The sequence below is a fragment of the Ursus arctos genome, unplaced genomic scaffold, assembly GCF_023065955.2.
Source record: "Ursus arctos isolate Adak ecotype North America unplaced genomic scaffold, UrsArc2.0 scaffold_32, whole genome shotgun sequence".
Taxonomy (NCBI): Eukaryota; Metazoa; Chordata; class Mammalia; order Carnivora; family Ursidae; genus Ursus; species Ursus arctos.
In genome coordinates, this window is record NW_026623008.1 from 10,410,203 (window position 1) to 10,437,379 (window position 27,177).

Here is a 27,177-nt window from a genome sequence, read left to right on the forward strand (position 1 = left end):
TAACCTCCCTCCCCGATTGTGACAACCAAAAATGTCTCCATGCAAATGCCCCCAGGTTGAGAACCACCGGTGACCAGGATGAGAGAGGGGTGACTTCAGCCCAGGAGGCTAGAGAGAGGCCTTTGGAACCCCCAAGCCTAGATGCAGGGAGGTCACACACACGGAAAGATGTCTGAGAGTGATGAATGAGAGGGAGTGTCCCTAGATCTGGCCAGTCATTGCCGGGTGGAAACGTGGTCCATCTTTGGCCAGATCTTGAAACTCTTCAAGAGAAACCAGAAATCCTGTCTTTTATGTGAAATCCCCTGATTTTAAATGTTGGCAGCTAATGTGAATTTTTTTTTAAGACATTGTGGGAAAAACAAAATATGTCTGTGAGCCAAGTGTGGGCTGCTGGCTGCCAGTCTTGCCAACCTTCCTGTAGACCAAGCTCCTGTTCTAGAAGCTTCAGGTGGCTCATGCCACCCCTGAGCCCTCAGGTCCCTACTCTCTCTGCCATGATTTGTGTCTTAGGTACCATGCACCAGCCCCACGCCAGGTCTCTGGACCACACAGACACTCCCTGCTGCCCACATTGGCCACTCCACCCCCTCCAAAGTCCAGCTTCAAGTAGTTGGAGGGTTCTAGATTCCTGAAGGTGAGAGAATATGGGAAGTACTCCAAAAAGGGACTCAAGAAGCCTGATGCTGGCACGGTTGTGCTGTGTGACCTTAGGCAATCACTCCCCACTCTCTGGGCTTCAGTTGCCTCCTGTCCAATGTTTGTAGAATGAAGAAAGAACAGGCAGGTTGAATGAATGCTCTGTTCTTGGGACTTGAATGAGCATTTCCCCTCGGCAGTGCAGAGCCCCAGCTGGCTTGCCCAGTGCCCAGAGGGCAGCTTTGTCCTCTCACTGACCTGGGCAGGGACAAGCTGGCTGTACCTCCCAGCTCGGGACCCTGCATCTCAGAGCAGAGAGTCTGGGTCGTCTCTCATGGGCTCTCTCCTCTGTGTGATTAGCTTATTGCTGCTGGAGGCTGCTCCAAGGGTAGAAACCCACCCTCCTGGCCTGGGCGGGGTCAGACGGTTGGCCCCTACTGGTGCTGATGGCAAAGGTCTGGTTAATGACAAGGGCCCCCTGCCAGAAGATACTCACAGCCACAGGACGGCTCAGGTGGGCGAGTCCACACCTGGCCTGTCTGTAATCCTAGGACAGTTTCCCAGCTGGCTCTGTGGCTGCGAGGAGCTTGGGCTATAGGCTGATAGGACGTCCTGTCCAGCCTCCTAACTGTATAGATGGCAGGGAGACCCAGGGAGGGAGAAGAGTCTGCCCAAGGTCACCCAGCCCATGGAGCAGACACCAACATCTCCTGCCCTGTCTGATCTGTCACATCGGGATCTCCCGGGAGTGGGCACTGGTGAGGTCTATGAGACAGACAGACGGACAGATGGACTCAGGATAAGCACTGACTTTGCCTGTCATTAACTATGACCTAAGACTAGTGGTTTAAACTCCATGTCTGGAGCACCCAAGCAGGTCACTTACATGAGTGAGGGAGCCAGGGGTTGAGACCATAGGGAGCGGTGGGGATGATGGGGTACGGGTTGTTACACTGTTACCATGTGGGGTGGAATATGGGTTCACTATTACCAAACTTCCTGATTTTTCCAAAGTAAAGCTAAATGTCTGAGGTTTTTGGTGTAAATTACCCTTGTTTTAAAATGTTGGCAATTCAGGGGCGCCTGGGTGGCACAGCGGTTGAGCGTCTGCCTTCGGCTCAGGGCGTGATCCCGGCGTTATGGGATCGAGCCCCACATCAGGCTCCTCTGCTAGGAGCCTGCTTCTTCCTCTCCCACTCCCCCTGCTTGTGTTCCCTCTCTCGTTGGCTGTCTCTCTTTCTGTCGAATAAATAAATAAAATCTTTAAAAAAAAATGTTGGCAATTCAGGACACCTGAGTGGCTCAGTCACTTAAGTGTCTGCCTTTGGCTCAGGTCAGGATCCCAGGGTCCTGGGATCAAGCCCCACGTCGGGCTCCCTGTTCATCAGGGAGCGCTTCTCCTTCTCCCTCTGCCTGCTGCTCCCCCTGCTTGTGCTCTCTCCCTCTCTCTCTGTCAAATAAATAAATAAAAATCTTTAAGATAAAATAAAATGTTGGCAACTGGTGTTTTAAATGTTTTTTTAATGGAGTGCTAGGAAAAGAAAATACATTCCTAGGCCACATTTGGCTCTAGGGCCACCAGTGCGCAATCTCTGCTCCCTTCTCTTACCCTTGGCTTACTCTGCTTTAAAATGGGTATAATAACAGTATCCCTTTCTTGCAGGTAAGTTGCGGGATTAAATGCAACCATGCCTCTAGAGGGTTCTTCGTAACACGAGCCCTACAATGAATGGAACCTATTGCTATTTATCAGGACACGGGACTCTTTCCTTAGGGGAAATGGGAAGGGACTGGAGTGATGGAAGGGCATATTAAGTTTGGCACAAGGCAGCTGGGAAGCCCTGAGCTAGAACTCAGGAACTTTTCACAAATCCACAGAATTGATTATGCGCTTGCTGCGTGCCTGGCACTGTGGGCATATTTCAAGTTTAAGACCTGTCCTTGAATGTGCAGGGAGGGTGGGAAGAAGCCGATGCAGCAGCTCGTGGGCTTGTCCTTCACCCCAGGAACGCCTCTGAATCCCTCCACTGGGCCCCTCATCTGGGAGAAATGCTCCACTTTCAAAGCTCAGGTCTTTGAAAACAAAAAAGAATGCAGTTTCTTTCACAGTTAGCAAAACACATTTTTACTTGTTTGCTTTGTTGAGCAAGTTCAGGGGAAGATGCCAGTCCTTCCTATGTATCTGCCTCCTGAAACCAGTTCCAAAGATATTTAAAGGGAAGTTCTGGGGAAAAAAAAAAAGAATTTCGAACAGATTCTAATTAGTCCCATTGGGACTAGAGGCCATTGCAGATTTCTGCCCTGAGAACCTGAGACCAGGGCCTAAAGTTACTTCTTGATGTCCAGAGTGAAGAACATTCTGCGTTTCTCCCTGGGCTTGACCCACACTGGAGAAGCTTGGGGCAAAGTCAGGCCCATTCCCGGCCTTGCTGGGGGCAACTTACGGCCACAGAAACCCCAGCTCTGCCCGTGTGGCGGTGACGGAGGCCGTGCGTGCTGTGCGTTCAGAGCTGGAGAAGCCAGGAGTTGCTGGGGCTGACGTGCCTGGGTTCTGGTGGGCGGGCAGGCAGGCGGACAGGCAGGTAAAGCAACCTCGGGCGTGTGCGGACAGGCCTCCTGGAGCCCAGGCAGGTGGCCTCCTGACAAGGGAGGGCCCTGGCGTTTGGAGTCTGGGTGCAGAAATCCATCAGGGTGGGGGAGGGGTGGTTATGTAACTGTGACGCCACAGTCACCGAGAAAGTGACCTTGCTATGCTCCACTGCCTCCTTCCTCCCCCCTCAGAAGGACGTGAACATGAAGATCTAGCAGCCCTTCCTCTGGGCACAGGGGTGGCCGTCAAGTTTATCACCGTCAGGGGCATCTGGAGGGCTGTTTAGACACAGACTATCAGGCCCCACCCTTGAGCTTGTGACTCGAGAGGGCGGGGTGGGGTAGAGAATTTGCATTTCTCATAAATGTGTGGGGATGGTGCTGATGCAGCCGGTCCAGGGGTCACACTTGGAGAATCACTGCTCTCCGACTGAGTGAAATCAGTCTGCCTGGGCCCCTGATTTGCTGTGCACACCTGGGCAAGTGTCTGAGCTTCTCTGGGCTTCAGTTTTTCTTAGAAGGAGAAGCCGGCTTTGTCTTTGAGCAACTACCCCTCAGTGTTGGGATGCCTAATTCCTCTTCTCTGGTAGCTAAGAGATCTTCACGTGAAGGGCCCGGTTCTTACCCCATGGTTCCAACTTGCTTTTAGCCACTGCAAGGCTAAGTCGTTCTAGGAGAGATGGACACTTTATATACACAATGGCATATTACATCAGCCATCAAAAAACGAAATCTTACCATTTGCAATAATATGGATGGAACTAGAGGGTATTATGCTAAGCAAAATAAGTCAATCAGAGAAAGACAATTATATGGTTCTACTCATACGTGGAATTTAAAAAACAAAACAGAGGATCATAGGGGAAGGGAGGGAAAAATAAAATAAGACGAAATCAGAGAGGGAGACAAACCATAAGAGACTCTTAACTATAGGAAACAAACTGAGGGTTGCCGGAGGGGAGGGGGGTGAGGGGGATGTGGTAACTGGGGGCTGGGCATTGAGGAGGGCACTTGATATAATGAGCACTGGGTGTTGTGTGCAACTGATGAATCACTAAACTCTACCTCTGAAACTAAGAATACACGATATGTTAATTAATTGAATTTAAATTAAAAAAAAAAAAAACATGTAAGTAACAAGTACCTAGCAGAAGAGTTCCTGGCACAAAGACCGTAGTTCTTAGTAAACAGTACATGTTATTCTTATCTCAGGCACTGACTGGCCCATGGCCGTCTGTGTCTCTTGAGTCACACATAGGAAGTGGAGACACAGGGTCTGAAAATTCACTGTGGTAGACACCAGCCCCATTCCCAGGAGCCACCAACCCCTGTTTAAACTTGCTGTTGAACCGGTTGGAGGTGAAGTACTGCTAGTGGCCACCGGGGGCAGCAAAGGACCCACCCCACCCAGCTACCTTGTGGATCCTTCCCTGAGTCCTGTGTTTAGGAGGTGAGAAAGATCACTCTGTTCCCCACTCCCACCCCCCCACCCCGGCCCACAGGCAGGCATTTTCTGTAACTCTGACATGGGAGGCATTTCCCCAGATAACACCCCTCACTTCTGAGGGTTAGACTCCCAACCCCACATTTACTAGCCACATCATCTTGAATAAGTCCCTTTGTCTCCATAAACCTCAGTTTTCTCATCTGGGACATGAGATAGGGTGGTTTGGAGGGTTGAATGAGCTAGAAAGAGCAGTCCCGGGGCGAAGTGAGCGCTCAGCGGATAACACCTGTTGCCAAAGTAGCAGGATGGCTACAAGCATGGAGTCTGCAGCCAGACTATATAAGCTTGAGCTCTGCTTGCAACACCCACTGGCTATGTGCCTTTGGATAAGTGACTTGCCTTCTCTGTGTCTGTCTTCTCATCTGTAAATGGGGATGATAATGATGTGTATAGTATACTTGTATCTCTCAGCGTTGCTGGGAGGGTTAAATGGATGTGTAAAGTTCCTAGAACAAACGAAGTAAGTGCTATGTCAATGTTTGCCAGTATTATTATAAGTCATGGTATTCTGACGTTATTGTTTTTATGCCAAATAAGCTGCAACATTTTAACTTCCTGCAGAAACCTCCTTCCTTGACGTGAACTCCCCAGAAAGGGGCTTAGGGGAGATGGGAGGAGATGTAGTCCCTGGATAAGGACTTTTCCCTTTTGTTGCAGTTGAGAATCTAGCTTGGGACCCGAGATAGTCCGATAGGCCGGACGTGGAGGCCAGCTGCACTCTGTTAAAATGCGTCAATGCCCGGCTTTGCCCGAGGACTGAGCTAAGCCTTGGCCTCCAGAGCAGGCCCTTTGGAAGCCCCCAGACGGGATCAGGATCTTTGCCAGGTCATTTGGGGCCCCGGGAAGATCGTCAAAGGGTACCAGTGAGCCCATGACAGGCGCACAAAAGTGTCCAGCCAGGAAGGCCTCACCAGGACAGATGGCAGGATGGATGTGGGGTAAAATCCTCTGTCCCCGTAGGGCAAAGGTCTAAATAGGTTTGGAGGAAAATCCCGTCTAATCCTCCGGCTGCACCTGTGCCCTCGAGTCCTACTGGGATGGCCAAGGGAAGACCAGCACCATCCCTGCTGGTGGCCTTGGTCACAAAGGCATCCCAGGGCCTGCCAGAGGCCTTCCAAGTCACAAGGCTGCAGATCTCCATGGAGACAGCAGGTAGTGCCCGCCTGACTTGGAAGCAATGGGAACATCCCTCCAGCCTCCTCCCGCAATGTCCCCCAAGCCCAGTTTTCGAGGCTTTAACCCTGTGCCAGGCACTGTTCAGAGCTCTACATGTGCATTTTGTCATTGAAACCCCCCACCACAGCCCTCCGAGGTAGTAGCCGTGATCCTCCCCGTTTTACAGATGAAGAACTTGAGGCTTCCAGAGGCAAAATCGTTTGTCTGAGATCATAGACTAGCGTGTGCCAGAGCCAACATTCAAGTCCTGTGCCCCTAGCCTCTTGCAGTGCGGAGCCTCCAATATGGCCCCCAGTGATGCCTGCTTCCCGGTATTCTTGCCTTCCTATAACCCCTCCCATCGAGGGAGGGTAGGACCTAATGATTCACTTCTGATGAACGAGGAAAGGGTGATGGATGTCATTTCCAAGAGTAGGTTACAAAGAGACTGTGGCGTCCATCTTGCACACACCCTGTCCAGCTCCTTCTCGGAGCCCTGTTGGTGAAGCAAGCCGCCATTTTGTGAGTAGATCTATAGCTCTCTCGTGGCGAGGAACTGAGGGCAGCCTCCAGCCAGCAGCCAACGGGGAGCTGAGGATTTCAGTCCAACAGCCCACGAGGAACTGAATCTTGCCAGAGCCACGTAAGTGAGCTTGGAAGTAGATCTTTCCCAAAGAGAGCCTTGAGTTGACTGTAACCCCAACGGACACCTCGATGGCAACCTGTTGGAAACCTTGAGCCGTAAGCCCCCAGCCACACCTGGATTCCTGACCCACAGAAACCGAGAGATAATAAACGCTGGGCCTTCTAAGCTGCTAAGTTTGGGGGCTGATTGGTTATGCAGCAATAGATAACGAATACACTTGCTGTCACTGCGAGTGACACACACAAAACATGTGCACACAGATGACCATAAGAAGGACAGAAAGACCAGTTCAACCATAGTGGGCAGAACTGGCAAAGTGCTTTCACCTCCACTAACCCAGCCCTTCATTTGGCCTTTACCAGTGAGGCGCTTAGACTGAAAGGCCCTTTTCCACAGTCACACACAAGCTAGTGGGGACCTGGCATTGCTACAGTGGTCTCCAGACTCCCGGCAAGTGTTGCCAGGAGCTCCCGAAGGTGTTACAGACGAAACTGTGCGGATTCCTAGGAATCTAGACTTGCTCCTTTGCCTCAGTTTCAGGTGTTTGGAGAGCCTACAGTCATGTTGGCTGGAAGATCTTAGTAAAATCTCTTCTACAAACACGGAAAGCGTAGCCAAGAAAGAAAGAATACCTGAAAAATTCCAGTGGCTTCAAATATTCCACTTTGAGCACATATCAAATATAGCGGGGTCCTTTAATATAATGCTTCAGGGTTTTGTTCTTTAAGTCGAATTATCTTGTCATTTTCTCCAAGATTCTAAAGGAAGTTTCCCCAGAAGCCAAGCGATACTGTGAATGGGAACTGCACTGATCCCTAGCATCCCTGTCCCCAGCGTCCTTTGTGTTTTCTTGGTGGCACCCTGTTGGCATCCTGAGGTCAGGGTCATGGAGAGACCGTCTGGCCTCAGAGCTCAGAACCAGAGCATCCTCCCCACCCTCCGGCGACTGCCATCCCCCCACCCCATTTCCCACTCTGCCACTGCTCCTTAATTAGTTGTCTGGAGGCATGGATGGGGACAGTTCCTGCTGCCTTGCCCAACCCCCCAAATCCTCCCTTCCTGCTGCGTTGCAGAGGCCGACACAACGAACCCTGGAGAAGGACAGAAGGAGCCAAATCTCAGGCCCAGCTGTCTCCAACATCAATTCCCAGCATCCCCCCCCCCCCACCGAGAGGCTGGGAAGACCTTCTGGGAGGAGAACCAGCCACATAATTTGCAGACCCCAATGCAAAAGGAACGTGCGAAGCCCCTAGTTCAAAAATAATTGAGAATTTCAAGGCAATGACAGCAGAGCATTTACCCAAGAGCAGGGCCCTTCCACCCAGGGTGCACGCTCAGAAGCTGGGCCTGTCTTGGAGCCTCCAATCAAAAGCACTCTGGAGTTCTCATTCCTGGAGGGCCTGCCCAGGCGCTCGGGGCAGAGAGTGGGTTGTCACTCGGCTCCTGGATCTCCTGTTGCAGAACTGAGCAGAAACATCTCCTGGGTCCAGGGTATCCTCGTAATGAGAAACATACCTCAAGGAAGAAATACCTCCCACCCAAGGCAGATGGTTTTTCTGGAAGGCTGCAGGCTGCCGCTGCTCTCGGAGGTTTGGCTGCTAGCAGACTTGGGAGCAGGGACCGAGAGGCAACACTGACTGGGGGAAGCCTGGGCAGTTCGAGAACCCCCAGAAAGTGAGGGAAGGTGGGTCCAGCTGCCATCTGAAGTCCTGGTCTTGAGAGTGGCGAACACTCACACATGCACATGCACGCACACACACCACTAGGCCAAAACTCTGCTGAGTAAGGAGAGCAGCGGAGGTCCCCCAGGGCTGCGGGCTTGACAAACGGCTTGGATTATTGAAATGTAAGTAGAGAGCATCTGAAGGCTTCTGAGAGGTTGCAGAGGGACCAACAGGAGTAGCAGTGAAATGAGCAGTGGTGGCCAATGGGCTAGACAGGAACTTCTAGACCTGTTTACTCTGTTGTTCTTTCTCCTTCTTCTCCTCCTCCCTCTCCCCTTTCTTCTTCGTGTTAAAGAGTTGTCAACATTTTGAACTTAGATTATACCTAAAAATGCATATTCCTAGTAGCTCTAAAAAAAAAAAAAAAAAGAACGTCTGGTGACTCTGGAGTCACATCCCTGCATGACAGCCATCCGCTGCTTCTTCTTTACTACAGTCCCCACCACTCCCTAAAGTCTCCCTGACACCAAATCCCAGTGGCAAGTGCTACATAGTCATGCTTGTGCTGCTGTTTTCTTGTCATGGAATTAAGAGAAAATTGCATGTCTCTATCAAAAGTGGGACGATAGACTAAGAGTTCCATGTACTGCGAGAAATATGGCAAAGAGCATGTTTCTTTGTGGAAGCACCTTCCTACCTGTGTATTATGCAAAGCGTGTCTAAGCCAAAGAATACAACCTAAATGTCCTTAAGAAACAAACCCCTGTGAGCCCAGTACAGCCCACCTCACTCATTTATGTCCTCAGCTGGGTCCCTGAAGACATCTGGAACAGACACTCTGTGCCGGGTGTTTCCAGAATGCAAGGGCATTCCCAGCTTTTCCCCCCAGGGTGGCTCCGAGCAATCTTTCTTTTGTTCTGTTTTGCCTATTATCCCAGAAAAGGCAAAAGAATTGAAGGATTCCCAGCATCTCCTATCACTTGGTGTGAGGTCAGTTTCCTCCCCTTAGCATGGCGTGGGTGTTCAACCCCACGGGTGCTTTTCCTCCCTGGCTGGGTGTTACTGGTAGGCTTTCCACTCGGCAGTTAGAGTTCCAAACAGGGGTAAGGGGTCTGAGGCAGCCCTGTGGACCTCTACAACTGGGCCAGTTTTCCCATTATTGGCAGGGTGAGGAAGATGTGGAGGGTGGAAGCTGGTACGGCCATGATGGATGGTGGCCAGACCACAGTGCTTGCGAAGAGGCAGGGCTCCGCACCCACAGACAGGAAAGTGGCCTGTGAAAAGTTTTAGACATTTGGGGCCGGGTGGAGGGAAGTCGTTTGTTTCCCACAGCTTGGTGGAGAGCCATATGCCAGTGACCTCGAAATTCCCGGAGCTCAGGCCTGGTCCCCACGGGAACGATAGGTTACAGAGCCAGGCCTGGGTGCCTGCTGCCTGGAGGGGGAGGCTGGGGACATCCCTGAGGGAGTGTGAGTTCTCACCTGGCTATGTAGCCTCAGCTCCCCGTGTCTACACCAGGGGAGAAACCAGACTTGCTTCCTGGGGCTGCGGGGAGTTAATTAGTCCTTCTAAAGAGCATCATAATCCCAGATCAAAGGGGGCTCAGGGCTGCAAATTCATTTTACAGTGAGCACCACCAGCCACTGGAGCACCCACTCCAGCGGGCGGGTTTAGGGTTGCAGAACCAAGGTGCCTCCTCTCACCGGGCTTGGCTGGCTGAGTAACTGGCCTCCCATCTGCCCCTGGGGTCCAGGTCCCGGCCTTCCCTGGGAATCACCTCACCTGCCCCATGGCTGTGGCAGACCCGCGTTGAGAAGCATCTCTGATGGTGGGCGGGGTGGGAATTACTGATGCCTCATTTTATAGATGGGGAAACTGAGGCTCGAGGAGGTGAGATGCAGACATAGGGCCCCCACCAGATCGCAGTCTCCTTATGGATGTGGACCATGTCGGTTCCCCACCCCTCTTCAACCCCCGGCACAGTGAACGTGCTCGGTATTATATTCTCTTAAAGGACGCCTGGTCACACAGTACAGACGACCATAGGAAATGTCCCAGGGCTACCACCCCTTTCCCGGTCCATTCTTTCTGCCCTCTCCTGGCCAGTTATTGGGACTTCAGCTCTTCAGCAGCGCTGTCACAAGGGTGTCAGAAGAGTGGAGACATATGTAAATCGGGATACCAGGTGGCCGTCCCCCAGATGCACTCACTTGGGGCTTTCAAAGGCCTGGGTGCAGTCCTGTCCTTTCCGACCCCTGCGCCACTGGCCGTCTTTCTGACCCGCAGTCTCTCCAGAAATGACCATGTTGGGGATGCGCCGACCGTCCCGGAATGGGGCTACGAAGCGCTCCCCGAGGCGGTGGAGCGAGTCCGGGCGCCGCCGAGGGGCCGGGGGCGGGGCTGGGGGCGGGGCCGGGCGAAGGGCCGGCCCTCGCCAGCCCGGAAGGAGCGGGAGGAGGAGCCGCGGGAGTGAGATCCTTTCCCACGTGAGAGGCCGGCGGCCGAATTCCTCGCGTGCGGCGGCCGCGGACGGCCCGGCGTCGGCCGGACGGAGAGCCCTGGTCCGGCGCGCGCGGGCGACCGGCGGGCGGCGGGGGCGGCGCTCGGCTGTGCCCCGATGCGGCGGCGGCCCCGGAGGCTGTGAGCCCGGCTCCCGTCGTCGGAGCCCCCCGCGCCGCCGCGGCAGCGCCCCCCGGACACGCGGCATGCGGGCGGCCGACTCGGGCACCTGGGAGCGCGTCCGCCAGCTCGCGGCACAAGGCGAGCCGGCGCCTTCCTGCGGGGCGGGGGCCGGGCCGGCGCGCCCCCGGGGGCCCGCAGCCTGCGAGCCGGGCGCGGACGCGGGGGGGCCGGCCGATCGGCCCCGTGCCGGGACGCCCTCCGTTCGAGTGGATGGCGACTGCAGCCAGCCGGGTAGGTGCGCGCCGGGCGGGGAGGGCGGCGCGGCCGCAGGCCCGGGGAGTCGCCGGGGCCGGGCACGCGGGGGCGCTCCCGGCCGGGATCGCTGAGCGCTGGTGGCAAAGTTCTCGCCGCGCGCCGCGTCCCCGGCGCGGGGAGGGGTGCAGGGGGAGTCGCGCAGGACGCGGAGTTAGTTCTTCAGCTTTCGGGCAGGGGTTTCGGCGCTCGCAGCTTTCCGGCCGGGCCCCCCGAGCGAGCTGGCGGGGGGGGGTGCGGTCAAGGACACGCCTGCCAGAGTTGTGAGATCCCGGGGCGCTCGGAGACCTCGCTCTGGGCCGGACCCCGCCACTGTCCTTGGAAGCGTGGGAAAGGGGCCAGCCCGGCACGAAGTTGGGGCGGCCCCTCTCCGGCCTCACCTGTAACCCACCTGGCAGCGCCGTAAAGTGCCAGGAGAGCCCTGCTTTACTGCTGCCCCTTTGAGCGGAACATGATGGCTCGCATTTGCTAAGAACGGAGAGATTTCTCTTACACTTGAAGGACTAATGCAGAAAGAAATCGAGGCGGTGGAGACACGATGCGAAGGTCTGATTGTGTATCATTGGCTAATTTGCCCCAAGCTGAGGACCGCGTTTTAATGTTAAAATATTCCGAGTGGGTGCGCGTTCCATTCTGTTCGGGTCTCAGCTGCCCCCCCGCCGCCGCCGCCTCAAGTTACATCTGGGGAGGGGGGGTTGCGCAGAGGACCCCTGGATCCCTTTGACTCCAGAGTAGGAAGAAATTTAGACAGAAGGTGAACGGCTTCCAAGAAGCGTCTGTCATAATCAGTTTAAGGTTAGAATACTTTTTCCGGGAAAAATGGGGGAGGGGAAGTACAACGTGGTTATTCATTATTTCTTGGATACCTATTGTGTTCCCGTAATTTACATGGCGTGTGTCCTTAAAATTTTATCACAGCTCTGGGAGGGAAGCTGTGTTATCTTCATGAAGATAAGGACGGAAAACGCCAGAGTTTCAGCAACTTGCCCAAGGTCCCACAATTTCAAATATTCTCTGTCTGTTGACACCAGAATGCCTCTCCCAGACAGCAGGCTTAACCAGCTGGGAAACACCAGGCTTATTTACCTAATAATTATTTCTTTCCTATGAGAAAAAGCCAGCAGCAAGGCCCCCTAATTCCAGACTGCCTGTATTGGTCTCCCAAGGAGACGGAATCCTGAGGATCACTGTCGAAGCTGCAGGAGCTGGGACTACGGATCAGTCAGCTGTGATGAGCTGAGCTGCGGCTGGTGTCCTGGAGCCACTCAAGTCTTGGGTCACCAAGGGTCTAGAAAAGGGACGCTGAGCCCTGGAAGGAGCTTGAGTCCCTGGACCCTTGGCCCTGGGACTGGGCCTGCTGGAGACAGTCCCACCTCCTCCCCAGCTGACAGCTTGGTGTAAAAAGCACAGATGCAGAGAAAAGAGCAAATAGGAGAGCTTGGGCAAGTTGCTTCATCTTTTTGAGACTCAGTTTACCCATCCAAAAAGTGCTGATCATAACTAGTGTTAACTAACGTTTTGATCATTCCAAAGCTAGCATCTGCAAATCACCTTGCCTCGTTCATAGTTGATGTTTCATAAAAGTTAGGTATCAGCTTCATTTGTGGGGCACCTGTCAGAGCCCCCGTTGACTCAGTGTCCCATTAGGATGCGATGCTATCTGTTTCAACTCCGCCCTCCTGAACTGTGTCAAGATGAGATTAGTCTTGTCTGCAAAGTGCTTCAGTGATCCAGGGCTGACTGTTGTGCCAGTGGGGGGTGTTATTATGTAAACATGGAGGAGATGGTTGGGTGGAGAGAGATCTGTTTACTTTGTGTCTTCATAGACTCCATTTGTGTATTCATAATACGAATATCCTAATGACATGGTGTAGCTGAGAAACGCCTGTCTCCAAGGTCTTGGGGGTGGTTGTTATTCCTGTGGCCCTCGTGGTATCCCTTTAGGGCAGAGAGCAGTGGAAATCTCCTGATTTACAGTTGGCATCCTGGCATGAATCAAGATCAAGCCAGCAGCTAAACCAATAAACTTTCGAGTTCTTTCTACTCCACCACCCACCCTTCACCCCCTTCTGCTGTCTGGTTCTTAAAGATCAAATGCAGTTTCTGAGAACTTCCGTGGTGGCTGGGCATGGAGGTCAGCCTTTCGTGGACATGGATTCTCAAACCTTTGACTGTTATTAGGGGTTTTCCTCTGGGAAGCAAATGAGAGATCTTCTGCCTCAGAACTACAAGCTGAAATTATTGTTGAAATAAACCTTTCAGCCAGGCTGTGAGGTGACTCGTCCCAGGATCTCAACACATCGGTCCCCAGCTGAGTGATGTTCAGTGGAAGGAGCTGAAGAGTGAGTGCCCTGTTGGATGACAGAGTCTGGGAATTGGCACATTCAGAGGTGTGGGGAAGGGGGACGGAGGGGGGCTGCTGGCTTGGCAGGATGGAAAGCTGGACACTTTGACATTGCTCGTGGAGGGTGTCCTGAGAGATCAGCAGGGTGACGGGCTCTGTGCTGGGGACAGCTCTCGCCTCCAGGGCGGGGCCCCCTTCAGGGAAGGGGACCATTCTTTGTGCACAGGCTAAGGACCCGAGCCGGAGCTGTAGAAGTTAGACGTGCTCAGTCTGCACCTGGTTCTGCCTCAAATCTGTGTGACCTTGAGATACTTGGTAACTCAGTTTCCCTGTTGGCTTGCAGTGGGATTAACTCCACCTGAGGGAGGTCACCCAGAAACACACACCCCCCCCAGTAAAGCAGGTGCTCCCCGAGGCTTCTTAGGCGGAGACGTGAATGATTCCTTCTTTGGTTGTCCATTCCTTCGGTCGCATTTCTTGAGCCGCTACTCCTGCCAGGCACCGTGGTAGCTGCCAGAGATCTATAGTCGCGAAGGGGACAGCTGCAGCCCCTGTTTCCATGGAGCTCCTTATCTGTGGGAGGAGACTTCCAGCAGGCAAGTACACACAGGCTGCATCAGGAGGCGGCAAGTGCTATGCGGGAAAGTAGAGCCAGGTGAGGGGCTAGCGTGATGGGAGCGGCCGCTGGTCAGTATTGGGCAGCAAGTCAGAGAGAACGAGGGGAGCCACACGGTGCTGAGTCCCTAAGGCAAGAGAGTGTTGCTGATAGGTCAGTTCGTGTCTTTGGAGTCTGGGCACTCGGTCTGCCCCCATCTGAAGCCTATCCAGGCTTGTAGGCCCAGATCAGATGCCACGCCTCCCTAAGCCTTTCTCTGAACCCCAGCTTACAAAGTCACAGGACCTAATGGAGCCTCTTTCAGCCTCTACCTTTTTTCTTAGTCATAGGCGCTCTTATCTCCACTAGCCCCTCTCCCTCACATAAAGCCGGCCGACCCAGGGCACCAGACCCTTGCGGATGTGTGTCCTGGCTCCCAGTGCTGTACTGTACCCTCCCAGGGACCGGCATGGTGCGAACCAAATGGGATGCTTGGTCTTAATCAGTCCTCCAAGGACCCTGGGGGGAGGTGCCGTTGCCGGTCCCATGCACAGGTGAGGAAGCGGGGGCTCAGGAAAGTTTAGTAACTTGCCCGAGATCACACAGCTGGGGGTATCACAGCCAGGACTTGATTGTGGGGTCCCAGATCATAGACCCACTGTGGAAAGACCTTGTATCGATCTCTAAAACGTAGACCCACATGACGTTTCAGGTCCGTTTTCTCTTTAAATTTTTATCTTTAAAAAGAGGGGGTGGGGGTTGTCCTCTCCTTGACATTCCTTGTTTTAAGCAACTCAAGCATTTGCTTATCTGTGTGTCTTTAGCAATTTCAGCAATAGGTTGGCCTCGCATTATCCCCTTCTGGAAAGGGTTTCCGCAGGGTTGAGAGTGAGATTAAATCTCCCCATTGGAACTGGAGACTTTCTTAGAAGGCCAGCCACTAGGACCACCGGGGTTTATTGTGGGCGTCCTTGGCCACCTGAGTGGGATAGAGACAGCTGGGGCTTGGCTGTCCTAGCCAACCAGGAGTGAAAGTCTCCGCTCTCGAAAACAATTCCGATTGGTTTCCCTAGGGAGCTCTCCTGCGGCCTCGCACCCTCACCCCTGTGTGACTGCTCAGTGAGAGGGGCAGCGGGTCCAGGGCACCAGCTTTGGAATCAGACACACCCTGCTTTGATCCGCCAGCTCTTCTGCTTACGAGCTGTGTGTCCCCAAGCAACTTAGGTAACGTCCCAATCCTCAGTTTACCCATCTATAAAATGGGAATCCTGTTACCCACTTCAGAGTTGTTGGATAGGAATCTGCGTGGTTAGCATCCTTCCTACTCATGGAGCCCAATGCTACCAGTGCCATAAGAGGGAGGAAGATTCCCATTTCTCCAGAGTCCAAAGAAATTGAGTGTATATGTCTGTGTACTTTTTTTTTTTTTTTTAATTTTTTTGGAGTTTGAGCTAGTGGGGTTTGATGAGACTGGCTGATTCCGAAGGACTGGTAGCTGCTGATTTGGCCTTCTAAGTAATCAGGAAATTTCCATAGTAGTCATTATGCATGCCTTGTGTTCTTTGTAATATTCCCATTGAGTTAACTGGAGGATTTGTTAGGACCCTCCAGCCGTTCTGAAAGAAGAGTTTACTTCTCTTTTAATCATTTCAAGAGTCACTTGAACGCACGGTTCAAGGAAGGCAGTAAGCAGGAGCCTGGACCCAGCCCCCTCTCACCCAGACCACAGCCAGTTGACAAAAGTGGAAAATCAGGTACATTGGTGTTTACACACATTTTAGCCCCGGCAGATAAGCGCAGGCGACGTATCATTAAAGCCGGCCGAAGCAAGCACTGTGGGGATGCCGTGTTTGCTGTGAGTCACTAAGGGTTATGAACACTCCAGAGAGGATGGCAAGCCGTGTTTACAAGGTGTGTGTGTGCGTGTGCGTGCCTGTGTGTGTCGTTATTTTTTTATGAATTTACTCTCCGCAAATGCATTTCACGTCGAGCGTGTCAGAGGAGTGCCTGTCCAGGAGGGGGAGAGGCAGGAATGACTCCCATTCAAAAGGACCACCCCTTCTGTGCCCCTTGGGGCAGCCCCCGTGAAGGTGGGGACTTCGTGCTTTCTCTGGTCTGCTGTCTGGATGCCTTCAAGAGAAGCCAGCTGGAAGACAGGGGTGGTGGCGAGTCCTCAGAGCCCCCGACAAGTGGCATTGGCCCAAAAGGTGCTGTCGCGGCCCTGAATTTGGAAGAAATGAACAACCAGAAAGGTAGGACAGACAGGTGGGCGAGTCCTGCCCCGAGCTGGGTGCCGTCAAGCCTGGGGGCTATGGCCAAGGGGAGCTGGTGGTTTCCAGGGGACGCCCCTCCGCGTGCACCCTCCATCTGTGTGCTGGGCTCTGGGGCCACTGGGCGGGGGGCGGGGGGGACGCCCACCACCTGGTGGCCTATCTGCGGGTACCGACAGCCTCCTCTTTTGTTGCTACCTGGATCTGGAGGCTGGCGCGGCTCCCACCTAGTTGGGGCTGTAACTTTATCAGAGGCATGGAGTGTGTTCAGTACCTTTTAATTGTACAGAAGCTTCAGAAAGCTCTCCCCGGGGGCCCGGAGAGAAGTAAAAACAGCAGCTGCTAGTTCCTGTCTGCTTTCTTCCATACCCGCCCGGCTCTGCCTCACCGGGGCACTGCTAACTTTGAAGTCCTGTGTACCCAGGCAGGGAAGAATGTATATTTCTGTTGGGGAAGGTCCTTTTCATGATGAAGAAGCGTTTACCGAGGGCCGCCCAGGAGCCAGGCGCTTGGTTACCTGCGTGCCTGTGGGTCGTCTCCCACCCCTGTAAGGCAGCTGGCCTCTTCCCCTTCTTAAAGGTGACACGGCTGAGGCTTGAAGCGGTCACAGAGATTGTAGTCACTGGCTCTTCCAGGATGCCATGCTGTCTGCCCCAGGACCCTTGCTTCTCCCTCTGGTTTCCTTCATCAGCTGACGGTTCCCTGAGGGCCACCTGGGCACCGGGCAGAGGCTGCGACACTGGGCGTCATGGGACTCTCTCCCTGGCATCATTGACACGCTGGTTTCCAGTCAGCCAGAGGCAGCTGGGAGTGAGGGCCCCTGGGGCCCAGAGCTGCTCAGTTGGCTCCAGGAGACTACCTACCCCACCCCTCTGCCCAGCCAGAATCCAGGGAGGCCAGCCAGCCCCTGACAGGAGGTCCGACCCAGCGGGGATGGAGTCTATTCGCTCTCTCCACAGAGTGAGGACACAGGCCCAGAGTGAGGAAAAGGCCCATACTTCAAGACGCCATGGGGTTTCCAGGGCCAGATGTGCAAACTCACAAATACACATGGTATCTTGGCAAACGGGGGAATTTCCTTCTTGACCCCCTTCCCTAATTCCTCTTGACTCATTAAAGGGGGTGTCAGACAGGATGACAGTGGTCCGGGGTCCCTGCCAGTATCCAGATCCTCGGGCTCCACCCCTATTCTGCCCATAGGTCTGGGGAGGGGCTCAGAATCGGTATTTTTATTGAGTGCCCTGGGTAAGTCTGATGCAAGGGTGCCATGGACCTGACTTTGAGAACGTCTTTGCCCCTTGCCTTTCTGGGATTGGGTTAATTTGAGAGTAAGAAAATCAGGAGGCCTTGTACTCCGCTTTACCCCCTGCATCCTGACACGATCTTAGCAGCATCCTTTCCCTTTCCAGAGGCGTCCTGAAGTGGACAATAGGTATACAGACATCCTAGCTCACTCTCGCTTTTTCCTTTTCCAGCCGCAGGGCCCCCTCCCACCCCTGCCTAGGCACACACAGTCCCCGAATCTGTTAGAAAGCGAGACATATGCTTGTCCAGCCCTCCCCTGCACAAGGCATCCCCAGCAAAGAGCTGAGTCCCGGGGTCAGTGGACTCAAATGCAGATTCTGAGGCCCACCTCCAAGGTAGCCGCGGGAGGTCGAGGGTGGAGTTCAGACCTTGCACTTTTTTTCCCCTTTGTTTGCACCAAAACTTACATAACACAGAATTGACCATTTTAACCATTTTTAGGTGTGCAGTTCCGTGGCGTTAAATACATCGTCCGTGTGGGCACCCATCACCACCCTCCATCTCCAGTACTTTTTCATCGTCCCAAACAGTGACTGTACCCACTGAGTAAGAACTCCCCACCCCCACCCCTGCCCCCGGTTACCCACCATGCTGCCTTGTGTCTACGCATTTGCCTAACGTAGGGACTGGGTGCAGTAACAGCAGGACCCTGCACCCCTCACAGACTGTCCGTCCCTGCCCCCACACTGCCAGTCCTGGAACACTTGCAGAGATCCCCTGTCCCCAGTGCTTTATCTCCAGTGTTCTTTCGATTCCTTCCTGGAAAACATGAGCATCTCACATGTGTGCTGGGAAGGTCTGGGGAAGGAATAAATTCAGTTACCTTTTCTCCGTGATTCATTGTTAATACCTCTATTGTTAATACCTCTGCCACTGTGATGCGTTGCCCATACCTTCTCGTGCGTGGTTGGTTTTGTTTGGTGTCGCTTTCTTTGAAGGGGAATTGCTCAGGCTTTTATGAGTTTGTTTTCCATAGCATATTTGTGATTACTAAGCTAACTACTAAGGACTCCTCATTGCCCTGGGGAATCTGGCACTGGCAGCCAACCAGAAGGAAGAAGAACCGTCCTCTTGGGTCCTGGGGCAGACACGGATGCTGCCCGGCCAACCTGGACCGCCTCCTCCCACCAGCAGGCTAGAAAGTGCTGGCTAGAAAGGTCACTCTTGGTGGAGTCTTTTCTTTCCCTTGCACCCTGGGAAAGACAGGGGAGGGAACCCCCTTTTTTAGAAAGGGAAACAGAGACAGACATAATGTGATCTGTCCAGGCCAGAGCTGTCTGATAAACTCTGCAAAGATGGCAGCGTTCTAGATTTCTTCTGTCCCATATGGAAGCCACTGGATTTAAAATGTAGCTAGTATGACAGCAGAACTGAGTTTCACATTGTATTTCATTGTAAAAGGCTCCATGTGGCTAGTGGCTCCAGTATCAGGGGGCGCAGCTGGCCCTGAGTCAGGGCAGGAGCCCGCAGATGTTTCTGTGGCCCATCACGGCTCATGAAGCCTGCGAAACGTGTGTTTCCGCCGTGGCACTTCGAGGCTGCTGAGCTCCTTGTGGCCCCTGGATTGCCTGCGTCAGAATCACTCAGAGCTTATGGTGCTTTTAAGTTCCTGGGCGCCCTAGCAGAGCCGGGCAGTCAAAAATATCTGGGGATGGGCCCACAAATCTGCATGTGAAACAAGTACCCTCTGCCGCCTTGTGATTCTGACCCTCTCCGAAGTGTGAGGACCAAGGCCTCCAGCATCTTCCGTCTTTACTTCCGTGGGTCTTCCCAGCCCCCGGTGACCCATCAACACCCACGTGCTGTGGTCCCTTACCCCTACCCCACCCCCATAAGCCCGTGCTCCAGGCCAGTGGTTCTCAAGATGGGGTGCCAAGACCAGCAACCGTCAGCCTATCCTGAGAACTTGTTAATGGTGCCGATTCTCAGCCCAGCCCAGGCCTGCAGAATCGGGAACTGGGGGCGGGCCCAGCAGTCTGGGTCTTAACCAGCCACCTAAGGGGATGCTGATGCAGGCCAATCACTGAGCAAGACTGCTCTAGGAAGCTCCTACTTAAATTTCCCCCCAAGCCTCCTCTTCCGTCCTCTCCTCCCTCTTCCTGCCCCTTCCACTTCCCCTGGACCCTGCCCTTTCTTGCACTGGCTGCCCAGAGCTGCCAAGACCCTTCTAAACGCAGGGACTGCAGGGTGTGTGGCTACATGATGTGTCTGCCTTTCACAAAGGCCTTTGGGGATCCTGGCCTTCCCCCAGGGGTGGCCATAATGGCGATGTCATAGGAGAGGCAAGCAGAGCAGCAGCCAGCAGCACCCCCATCCCCCCCAAGGTCCCAGGTGGTGGCCGCCTGCTCATCCTGGGCCAGAATCTCAGAAGAGCAGAGGGCCAGATGGGCCCATTTCCCTGGGACCCCTCTTGGGGACGGAAACACTGGAGCTCCCCTCCCAGTGTCCGTTGGCTCCGAGGAAGTTGGCACAGCTCACAGCTGTGCTCAGCAGACAGCACTTATGTGTCTCACGTCTTCCGAGCGTGCAGAGAAAGCAAGGGAAGTGGAGGCCAGAATGTTCTAGCTGGCTATGCTGCTTACCCACTGTGGGACCTTCCTCCCACAGGTCACTCCCCTTTCAGCCTCAGTTTCCCTGTTCCACCAAAGGAGATTCCTGTACCACCAGCGGTCTTGTTCTCCTTGGGATGCTGGTGAGGGCAGACCTGTGCCTCAGGTAACCAACTCATGCTGGGTTGCCAGAACTTTCCCGGTTTCGGCACTGAAAGTCCCGTACCATGGGAAACCCCTCGGTCCCGGGCAAACCAGGATGGTCGGTACGCTGTCCATATCCCATTTGAGTTGACACTCAGCTATGCCAGCTGTGCTCAGCTGTTGCCGCTCAATGGCACACGGTGCCCCCCACCCCATTGGGGGAACCCCTGCACCCACAGCAGCTAAGGCATCGCCTGCCTGGCCTCTGACCCCTCCACCTTCGCGGATCTTCTGGCCCTGCTCTCTCCCCACTCGTTTGTGTCTCTGGGCCACCGCTGATGCTCGGACTGACCCACACCTCGGATTCCCGCTGAGCACCTTTTTAAAATCACACCCGCTAATATTTTCACACTCAGTCCCTGGATAGATACTTACGTGACTGGGTGCCTGGGGCTGACAAGCTGACCCAAACCATTTCTACCCTCCTGGTGCCTACACTCTGGAGGAGAGTTTTTCTGTCTAGAACCCTTAACTTGAACCAGAAGGTTCAACCTCCCTCAACCTCTCTCCGGGTCTGCCAGGGCTCCTGGTTCCTCCACCTGGCAGGTGTGGAGTACCCACGCTGGCCTGGGCTTAGTGCTGGGGACCACGAACATTCGACAGCCTCTGCTCTGCGTCTCCTCACTGTCCCATGAGCCAGCCTGCTTGCCACTCCCACCCCTCGCCTTCTCCTTCTTTCTTCTGTTACCTCCCCACCCCACACTGACTCCAAATTCCACCCTGTCCTGGGCCCCCGGCCTTTCCGCAAAGCCTTTCTTGTTCATTCCACCCCCTGTGCTTAGCCCTTGCATTGCCATGGGCCTTTGTCACCCGGAGCACAGTGTAGCTGTGACCAGGGCCCGCGTGAGCATTTCTTGAGTATAACCCAGGGCTCTCCTCCGAACTGTAACCTTTGAGGGGGCGGGAACCACAGAGCACCTGCACGTGTGTCTCCTCCCGTGTTCACCCGGAGCGCAGAGCCGGGCTCCAGGAAATGCTCCAGCGGGGAGGAAACGCGCATCCACGAATGTTTGAGCTGGCAGGACCTTACGAGAAATTTAATCTGGCCCTCCTATTGCCACACGTTTGGACGAGCCTCACCGGGCAGGTAGGGCAGCACCTGGAGAACAGCCACAGCCCCGCCAGTCACTGTCCGGGTTTTCAGGGGTCAGTAACTATATCCCTTTTTTCTTCTGGAATTTGGAGGCAGCTGAAAGATAGAGGCAGGAAGAAGACAGGTGAAGAATGTGACTTGGGTTGTGCCCCGTGGGCACCCAACTTCGTTCTCAGCCTGGGTCTGAGGTGTAAGGTGATGAGTCCGTTTGCTTCTCCAGCTGTCCTCATCCTCTGTCACCTGGTCACTGTGTCTCTATAAACAAGTGTTTCAGTTTGTGTTTCAGTCTCCAGAATCGTTGAGCGTGGTAGAGCCCCCAACGTTCTTTTCTTCATTCGTCCTGCAGAATGTTCGTGGTGCCCTGCCTGGATCAGAATGCTTCTGAAGCAGCAGGGATATGATCATAGGTAAAACACAGACCCGCCCCAAACGCAGCCCTCCCTGCTTGCTTCCAGTCGGGTATTTTCAGAGAATTAGACACTGAAGACTCTGTTTTTGGTGTCCTTGAAAATGTCCTAAAATGCCTTTCTGCTTCCCCGCTTTGGTTAGCGGGCACATGGAGCCCGGATGACTCCTTTTTTGGAATCAGGCTTCTATAGACCCTTAGGGTTCTAAGTCAGAGCCTGAGCCCCTTGGCCCCACAGTTTGCTCTGCTCGGGAAAGAAAGTAAGAGTCCGTTGCACTGCTGAGTCTTGTCAGTGTTTGCTTCCTTGTCCTCAAATGTAAGCCAGAGTTCTGGTTAGCTGGGCACTTGAGGTGGCTGGGACCTGGTGAGAAGACTTCTTGTCTCCCTCCCTCTGCCCTTCCCCCGCGCTCATACACTGTCTCTCTCCAATAAACAAATACAACTGAAAAGAAGAAGAAGAAGAAGAAGAAGAGGTTGGGTTGTGTGTTTGAGCAGCTGCTGGGGTGTTTGAAATGACCCACAGCTCCTCTTCCTTCTCTTCATGCCAGGCTCGTGGGGTAGGCGTCAGGGACTTCCCCCTGTGTCCCTGTGTGACCGCCTCTCCAAGGTGACTGGGCCTCTGTCTGCGGCCAACCCTGATCACCTCTGGGGCAGAGCCCCGCCCTCTCGCTGTCCCTCAGCCAGCTCTGCCTTCCTGCTTCCTGGGCTGACTCACAGGTCCTGTGCCCTGGGTCCCTTTCGGAGACTTGCCACTTGCCAGGTAGATGAACCAGTGCTCTGAGCAGCTGTGTGCTTAGAGGGACTCATGCTTCCCCTCCGTGCGCCATGTCACCTTAAACGTGCCCTCGGAGGTCTGACGTCACTTGTGTACATGCGGGTGATTACCATGCAGGGGAACCTGACCCAGGGACTACATTAAACAACCCAAATAAATTAGGTGCATTAATCACCCCATTTTACAGATGAAGTCACTGAGGCACCAGGTTGTAAAGAAACTTGTCCCAGGCCATAGGGCCAGGAAGCCAAGAAAATAAGATTCAGCCCTAGGTCCGGCTGGAGTCCGACCGGAGCCCGCAGTAGCCATTACTCTCCTGTCCCCAGTGCCATGCACTCTGCAGTGTCCCTCGTTCCCGTCCTCAGCTGGGGCATGGCAGGGACTGAAGTGAGCAGTCACAGAGGGACTTGATCCGTTGAAAGGCCAAGCATACCCCTTCTGTCCAGGCCCCCAGCCCTGGTAGGGAGCTCCCCATGGCTGCCTCCCAGGGCTTGGGCTGGGCCCTTAGGAAGTGGGAGGGTCGTGGGGCAGCTCAGCAAACTCCAGCCAGAGGCTCAGGTGTGGGGGAACTGTGCACAGGCATCCCTGACAGCTGGGGATTCCCTTCCAGGGCTGTGGGTGTCCTGCCGCTCTTGGCTGTAACATGCTAAAGAGAACAGGTTGCAGGAGGGTTCAGCGACTTGCCCGTTCACCCTAGGAGGGAGGGACGCATGATCGCCGTCATTCAGAGTGGCATCTGAGGCTGAGAGAGGTCCATGCTTACTGCTCAAAACCTGTTAATGAACAGACTTTGTGTTGTTTGCACTTCTTACTTGCTTTCCACCTGCCCAGAGAGCCATGTAGTTGCAGGGCCTGTGGAGTCACAAATGATAGAAACACAGCTGAAACCGATTCACAGAAAGGCAAATCAATAACTCTGCATAACTGAAATAGAGATAAGTCTGGCTTCAGGCATAGCTGCATCCAGCTGCTCAAATGAGGTCATCTCCCAGCCCTCCTTTCATCTCTTTGGGCATTATCCTTTCTGGTGGCAAAAATGACCCCTCACAAGTCTAAGTCACACTTACCTTTCTAGGATTCCAGTGCAGAAAATCTTTCACTCTCAATATTTCCAGAAATCCCAGGACTGATTATCATTGGTTTAGCTGTAGATATGTGACAGCCCTGAATCCATCAATCACCTGGTCCAGGTCTGCACCCTGCCCTGGAATCGGTTGGGGTGGGGGTTGTGAGCCCCCAGTGAAACTCACACGTGGGGTGTTAGCCAAAGGAAAGGCAGGGAGGATGGACTGGGACTGGAAGCCCAGAGGCAAACGCGGGAGCTGAGCGCTGCGGAGCATGAGCTGGTTCCTCCAGCAGCTGCGGGTTTGTGTCCCTCGCAAGGTGTCATGAGGTTGAAAGGAACGGACCCTCTGAGGTTTCTTGAGCAGCTACTATGGGCCAGGGTCTGTTCTACACCCCTGTGGAGGAGCTCGGTGTTCTCTTCTATTAATCATTCATTCTTTCTCTTCTTTCTCTCTCTTCAAGGACCAGCTCTCCGCTTCCTTCTCAGTCTCCCGCTCCTATGTAATTAAGACCCCTTCTTTTTCTCCCTTCCAGCCCTCTGTGTATACCTCTTTTGTCACATCCGCCCCAGATGGGCTTTCAGAAGGACCCCTGCCTCTGTCAGCTTCCCGAGCAGGGGCCTGGGTGGGGTTGATTCGTGTGCCTGCTCCCTGGTGGGCCCGCATAAATGCATGAGGTGATGTTCCCCTTGCCAGCCTCTTGCCACATCCCCAATGTTGCTGAGCACACGGAGGTCAGCGGCAGCAGCTGGTCCCTGGGCACTCCAGATGGCATCTGGCTTCTCTCAGCCTCTCCGTCGGGAGTCAGATTTTCCAGGCTGCGTGTGGAGCTTGGCCATCTCCCTGGAAAGCACTGATTGATTCCCCTTAGAGATGACCTGAATCCATCCCCAGCAGACAGATGCTACCTTGCCGAGCAAGGCAGGGAGCGGGCAGCCCGAAGGTACGAATTTAGAGAAAGGGGTGGTTAGCTCGCCTCTGTGCCTGGCGTTGTTCAGGGTGTAGGTGCTCGTTCCGCATTTCCTTGGGTGTCTGCCCTGTGGGGGAGCGAGAACGAGCTCCCCCTCTAACACAAGCACGTGGACCCAGGGCTGTGAATGTGGGGACATCGGAGGCGCGGACCAAGTGCTCGGGGCCAGAAAGCCAGACTGCCTGTGTGCGGATCCTTCCAGCAGTGCGGACCGTGAGCAAGCTTCTTAATCCCTCTGAACCTCGGTGTCTTCATCTGTAAATTAGGGAGGCTGTCACTACCTGGTAGAGGTTTCATGGAGATTAAATGAGATGATTTATGCACAGCGTTTAGCCCGGGCCTTGGCACATAGTGGGTGCTCGGTAAGCATCATTCGTGTTAGTTTTCTGCCAGGTGGATGCTGGAGATACACAGGCGCACCGGACAGGTGTCCCCATACCACAAGTTCAGAATCAGTGATCAGTGGGAGATAAAGTCCTTGGGGCAGGGAAAGCTCTTGTCAGGGGAGAATTTTTGGAGGTAGCATCTGCTAGGGCTTTGACTCCCACTCGGAGGCGGGTGTCGGGCAGCAGTCTGCGCGGGGCTCTTGGGGAAGCTGCTTTTATCTTTCTGAGCCTCAGGTTCCTCATCCTGTCCTGGAAATGATGAAACCCACCCCGCACGGCCTGGTATACAGTAGGTACTTAATAAGTAAAGCCACTGCTTTATTAATAAGCCATCTCAAAGGGGTTGCAAATAAATGAAATGTTTATTAAGCATGGGCTTGGCATTGGCAGTATCGGAAGCGTCTTCCCATAGGGTCACGTGTGTGTAGGTGAGCGCGTATGCCCACCCGGCACTCTTTGGCCTGTTGGGGCTTTGAGAGTCTTGGCTGTGACTGGCCTTTGAGCCTTGTTGTCTGTGGCATACGGTCAGATCAAGGGACTGTGCTGAGCAGTGATGATAGGAGAGGCATGGGGAGCCCAGGCCATGCGTGACCCCCATAGACAGTGGGAATGTGAGTTGGCCTTGGCGAAGTCCTGGGGCTTGATGCCAGGTTCCAGTGACAGCCTGGCCTTGGCCCAGCCCCGCATCCTGCAGGGAGGGCCCTGCTCCTGCTTGCGGCGTGTCCCACCAGGGATGTTCTAGGGCTTCGGGTGTGAGAAAGTGCCTACGGGGAGGAGCTCCAGTCAGAGCAGGGCTTGTTTAAGGACAGAGCAGGCAACCTGGAGAAGTCCAAGGCTGGCCACGTGGGGTCTGGACATGGGAGCCTGGGGCAGTACCCTCTCCATCCCACCTCCCTCCTCTTCCAGGGATTCTCCCCCAGGTGCCTTCCCCAGCCTTACTCCTCTGCCAGGGTCCCATTCTTGCAACCCTTTAATGCCTGGGAGAGAGAATCTGATTGGTCCCTTCCTATCCAGTAGTTCGGCAGACCCTGGATCAGGTGACTCTCCTGGCCCAATCCACTGCATCTGGGCAGGTGGGCAGGGTCCCTGATCTGTGGCGCTGCTTCCTTCCAGATTGTGGGGATATAGTTAACTTAGAGAATTTGGGGCAAGGAGGACGAATTAACTCATGATGTCCAGTCCTCCTGAGCTGAAATGCCTTCCAGGATTGGAAACTCTCTTCCTTTCCAGCCCCTCTAATTTTGATGAGTTTTAAGCATTCACCTTTATATGGAGCCCCAAATCGATCTCATTGTAGCATCACTGTTGGCCCGCGTCCTGCCGTGTGAAGATCCTCCACACTAAATCCGTGTTGTTGACCCGAGAGCCCCTCTGACACGAGAAGACAGCCGCCAGGGCACAGGATCCCATACGCCTTCCTGCACCCCAGCTTCATTTCCCCCGGTGTCTTTCTTCCCTGTCAGGACAGAGCAGATTGTGCTGGGGGTAGGGGGCGGACAGGACGCTTTGCCTTGATCCGCCCGGCTTGGCCAGCCACACATCTCTCATTCCGACAGAGTGTTCCCCACACTGAGCTGCGTGTTCCCGGCTCCCCTGATGTTGTTTAAGAGGACTCAGCAGGAGCCTGAAGACATCAGTGGCACGCACTGGGAGCAAGGCGGGGAGAGAGACAGCTAGAGACTCCACGGGCTGACGTTAGGACAGGTGGGGCTGGACAGTAGCCTAGGCCAGGGCTGTGGAGTTAGGACACCATTCTTTCTCCTTTGCTGCAGCTTCCCATGCACCAACCGCCCCCTGGCTGACAGCCCCTAGGTCAAAAGGAACATCCAGTGCCAAGTTCACGCACTCCTTTTGCAGTCCCTAAGCAGCATCCATGGTCAAATAAACAGCCCCTTGGCAAGAGGTCCTGTGAACATTTTCATACAACCGGGAGATTACAAAAAAGAGGAAGACGAAGGTGGAGGAGAAAATGCGTTACTTGCAGACCCATTGACAAAGGAGATTGAGTGTCTGCCTGGAAATGTTTGACTCAGCTGCCTACCTTCCAGGCCAGGCCAGCCCAGGTTAAGGGTCTGGTTTTCC

The 27,177-nt window shown here is 54.2% G+C and overlaps 1 protein-coding gene across 3 annotated transcripts in view; it reads left to right on the forward strand.

Moving 5' to 3' along the window:
- Nucleotides 1-27,177, forward strand: part of KAZN (kazrin, periplakin interacting protein) — a 1,011,261-nt gene that overhangs the window by 853,252 nt on the left and 130,832 nt on the right. The window contains exon 1 of one of the 3 annotated variants that reach the window (XM_026519794.4): nucleotides 10,789-11,113. The exons of the other annotated variants lie outside the window; for them this stretch is intronic. Coding sequence (XP_026375579.2) covers nucleotides 10,906-11,113 — 208 coding nt within the window. The 5' untranslated portion in view covers nucleotides 10,789-10,905. Of the gene's footprint in view, nucleotides 1-10,788; nucleotides 11,114-27,177 lie in introns of those variants that run through there. 3 annotated transcript variants of the gene reach the window in all.